This window comes from Argiope bruennichi, chromosome 5 (assembly GCF_947563725.1).
Source record: "Argiope bruennichi chromosome 5, qqArgBrue1.1, whole genome shotgun sequence".
Classification (NCBI taxonomy): domain Eukaryota; kingdom Metazoa; phylum Arthropoda; class Arachnida; order Araneae; family Araneidae; genus Argiope; species Argiope bruennichi.
The window spans coordinates 59241774-59246161 of NC_079155.1; the positions used below are offsets into that span (position 1 = coordinate 59241774).

General features: G+C 38.2%; 1 protein-coding gene across 1 annotated transcript; it reads right to left on the reverse strand.

Annotated features, from left to right (window-relative positions):
• Positions 1 to 245: 245 nt before the first annotated feature.
• Positions 246 to 3932, reverse strand: LOC129968274 (uncharacterized). Its single transcript, XM_056082130.1, has 2 exons — positions 1800 to 3932; positions 246 to 1610 (listed from the first exon to the last, which is right to left on the reverse strand). Exons 1-2 carry the CDS (start codon positions 3930 to 3932, stop codon positions 246 to 248), a joined length of 3498 nt encoding a protein of 1165 aa, XP_055938105.1.
• Positions 3933 to 4388: the final 456 nt, after the last annotated feature.

The window sequence follows — 4388 nt, forward strand, 5'->3', positions numbered from 1 at the left end:
TAACATGGGGAACTTCTCTTTAAGATATTATTTTAATAGTTACTTGATTATAGGTTACATGATTAAGAATATATTTACAAGTTAGAAGAGTATAAAACGCGTTCGTTGGTTGCCGCCAAATCGAGAGGAAGTCAACGAACCCCTGGTGGTGAGAAGGGAAAGTTCTTCACAGTTAAAACTGGTTACAGTTAAGGCCTGGTATCCAACACTCTCCCACCTTTGAGTTTCGTAAAGACTTTAGATACTCAAACCAATGAGTCTAGGAGAGCATTGGGCTTTAAAAGCCGGCCATAACGGGATCTTCTTGGTTGTCTCACATCTGAAACAGCATGAGAGTCACTAGAGGTAGGTGTACCATCAGGAATCATCATTGTGGATGGAGAATCACTCTTTGGGAGACACGGGATAGCAGATTTTTCACTTTGGCTGACCTCAAGAGGAAAAAGTCTCTGGATTGGACGTAGGAAAGACCCAGATTTGGTCTGGACTTCCACGAGACGAACTTTCTTGTCTTTTCCAAGATATAATTTGATGACTCTTCCCAAAGGCCAATTTATTCGCTTGACGTTACTATCACCGATGAGAACAATGTCTCCTTCTTTAATTTTAGATTCATTACGAATCTTTGAAAATTCTCTAAGATGTCCAAGATATTCGATTCTGAAACGTTTTCTGAGATCTTGACACACTTTTTGCCTGTAGAAGAATCTTTTATTCATTCTCTTAGCATCTATTTGATCTATATCTGGAACTCCTATTTCTTTTACATCTTGTAAAAACATAGCAGGTGTTAATGCTATAAGGTCCTCATTGTCTTCACTTAAGTATGTCAAAGGTCTTGAATTTATAATGCCCTCAGCATCACATAGTACAGTGTACAATTCTTCAAATTGTAAGGAGGCCTTTCCAAGAATTTTTCTTAAGATAGATTTCAACATACCTATAAGCCTTTCCCAAAATCCGCCCCACCATGGGGCTGATGGGGGGTTGAATTTCCATAGGATTTTCTTTACTGAGGCATATTCTTGTATTTTCACCCAATCAACAGATTTCAGCTCATTAGAAGTACCCACTAAGTTGGTTCCATTATCTGAATAAATTGTAGCTGGTCTTCCTCTTCTAGAAATAAACCTTCGTAAAGCTAGAATAAAACTATCTGTTGATAAACTAGTTACCAGCTCGATGTGGACTGCGCGATAAACTGCGCATGTAAAAAGTACAGCCCAACATTTGCTTTTGTTTTTCAAATATAGTGGTCCGCACAAGTCAACTCCTACTACTTCAAAAACATAAGCATCTCTGACGCGATCTTCGGGTAGTGGAGCACTTGCTACTTCTAATGGCCGAGATGAAAAACGTTGACATATTACACAATTCCTTATTACTTGACGTATTGTCTTCCTGCTTTTTAAGATCCAATAATTCTCTCTTAAACTCGACATCAAAATCTGTATCCCAGCATGACTAAGTTCAACATGCTTTTCAAAAATAAGTTTTCCAATAACATCATGCTTTGAAGGCAGCAAAATTGGAAATCTAAATGTTGGTAGATCACTTCTTTGAGAAATTTTGGTCTTTACTCTTATTAAACCATCTGAATCCAGGAATGTCTGTAAGTTCAGTTTTTCATTCCCCAAAAAACATTGACTTTGAACTTGTTTTAAAATGTACTTTTCTGCAGCCTCTACTTCTTCAAAATCTAGGGTACCGAATTTTCTTTCTTTTTTCTGGGTTTTAGCATTTTTATAAAAACGAAAAATCCAAGCCGTGATTCTGGTCATTTTTCGGAAAGAAGATACCTTAGAAAAGTACTCTAATTGCTCTGTCGTGGTGTTAGTGACAGACACAATAGATTTTCTTTTTTCGGAGTTTACAACGTCGAAATCTGGCATAGTTTCCGAAACAGGCCAATCTTCTATAGGCATTCTCAGCCAATTTGGACCCTTCCACCAAAGAGATTTTACAAGTTCCTCTGCATTGGAACCTCGTGATGGAAGGTCAGCTGGGTTTAATGTTCCACTTATGTGCCTCCAGTCTTCAGGATTGGTGAGTTTACGGATTTCCAGTACCCTGTTGTAAACAAACGTGGCCCAATTCTCATTTCTTTTGATCCAATACAAAGCATTCATAGAGTCAGACCAGTAGAAGATTGGTATGTTCTCAAGTCCAAGTTCGGATATGGTTGCTTTTGCCAATCTAGCACCAATAGTACAGGACAAAAGTTCTAGGCGTGGAATAGAGATCTTTTTCAAAGGAGCAACTCTATTTCTAGCTTGTATTAACTGGCACGACGTGCTATCAGCAGATTCAGCTCTCAAGAAGATACATGTAGCGTAGGCACTCTGACTTGCGTCACAAAAAACATGGATGGAAAATTTGGAATCTTCTGCAAAGTCCTCACGTACACATCTTGGTATTTCAAGATCATTCAATTTCGGTAACTTCATCTTCCAGCGTTCGAATCTTTCAGTTATCAGCAGAGGGAGTTCAGCATCCCAGGACAGACCCAATTTCCAGCATTCCTGCAACAAAGAGTTGGGCTCTAGAGTCACTGGACAAGAAAATCCTATCGGATCAAAGATTCGATGAACGGTTGACAGGATTTTTCTTTTTGTAATAGGTCCTTTATCTTCTTTCATCAAACTTTTCAAATCTAGAGATATAGTGTCCTTTGGTAAATTCCACAGAAGCCCAAGAACTGGAACCTTTCGGTCTTCTTGCCTTTCTTCAGTTTTGTCTTCAGTAGGAGAATGCTCCCACCCTCGAAGTTCAAACTTGGCAGTAGATAATAGTGCTTGTGTTTCCGAAATAAATCTAGCGAGTTCTTCTCTTCTGTTGACGCTGAAAACACAATTATCAACGTAGAAGGACCTCATAAGTTGCTGGGCTGTTTCCTTGAGATGATCTGGGGCGTTTTTTAAATGAAGTTCTAATGTAGCTCCTAGAAGGAAAGGACTGGAGGAGATTCCGAACACAACTCTTTTGTGCTGCAGGATCTTGATATTTCCGTCTTTTCTTCTATCCTTCCATAAAAATCTGAGATATGGTCTATCTCGTTCTTGTAATCCAATTTGCAGAAAGGCCTTCTTAATGTCAGATATCACTCCATATTTTTCAACACGAAAGCGATTTATGAGAGATGGAATGAGTTCTACAAGATTTGGTCCCTTTTCGAGGCAGTCATTAATAGAAGGTGTATTCTTTTCTTTAGCTGAACCATCAAAAACGGGTCGAACTTTGGTCGTCGAATTCTCCTTGAAGACAGGATGGTGAGGTAAGAAATGCTGTCCTTCTTTGATTTCTTGCATAGGATCAACTTCTTCAATGATACCCTCATTCTGCCAATCCTGAAAAACATCATCATAATCGGCCAGCTTCTCGACACGTTCTAAGGCTTTAATACAACTGTTAAGTCTTCGTTCAGCTAACTTTCTGCCATCAGGAAGAGGTGGATGATCATGTATCCACGGTAGACTGACAATGTAGCGCCCCTCGTTATCTCGTGTTACACTGCGTTCAAAATGTTCCTTAGCCGCTTCTTCTAGTTCTTTTCTACTTTGAGTTTCCGCAGGGTCATTGATATTCAATGTATCAAGCCTCCAAAGATCGGATATATTTACGTCGTTGACAAGTAGCGACATTAGCGTGCTGGAACTATCATTTTTATTAATTCCTGATCTTCCAATAACTGTCCACCCTAACTTGGTGTTCATCGCAATTAGATCAGGCGAAAGTTTTTTAATTTCTCCTGTAAATAATCTGGCTGCCGTATCTGCCCCTAATAATATGTGAATCTCCTTGGGATCGTTTTCATACAAACAAAGATTTTCATCTAAGCAAATATCACTAACAAATATACCCAATTGTTTTACTTCTTCGATGTTTTTAGAATCTAATTTGGGAAGAGAAGTGCAAATTTTATTCTGATCCATTACTTCTACATTACAACAGAAATTATTTTCTGTATTACGCAATTTAATGGAATATATCTTGTGGTTTTCCCGCCTTTTCAGTCCTCCGAAAAGTCCATGAGTCACCGTTTGTTCCCCAAGACACTTCAATTTCATTACATCCGCTACGTATTTGCTGACATACGACCTCTGGCTCCCGAGGTCAATGATCGATCTAACATAGTGTTTTAAATCATTATTTTCGACGCTAACAATTAAAGTCTGCAGATAAACCTCCCTGGAACATAAATTATTCGCCAACGTGAAATTTTCATTTAAAAGATTATTCTCATCCTTACTTTCATTAAAATGGGTATTATTTTTCGGAACAGAATTATCTTGATTGCATAATATGGATAAATGTTTTTTACCACAGAGAGTACAAACTATTTTTGACCTACAAAATTTAGCAACATGAAATTGCTTTGCACAAATAAA

What these genes read in the sequence shown, in the direction of transcription:
- LOC129968274 (XM_056082130.1), bottom strand. Translation starts at nt 3,932, where the DNA reads ATGGATCAGAATAAAATTTGCACTTCTCTTCCCAAATTAGATTCTAAA. An exon ending in AATTAGAGTACTTTTCTAAG is followed by an intron (nt 1,611 to 1,799) that starts GTATCTTCTTTC and finishes CTGAACTTACAG; the next exon opens with ACATTCCTGGATTCAGATGG.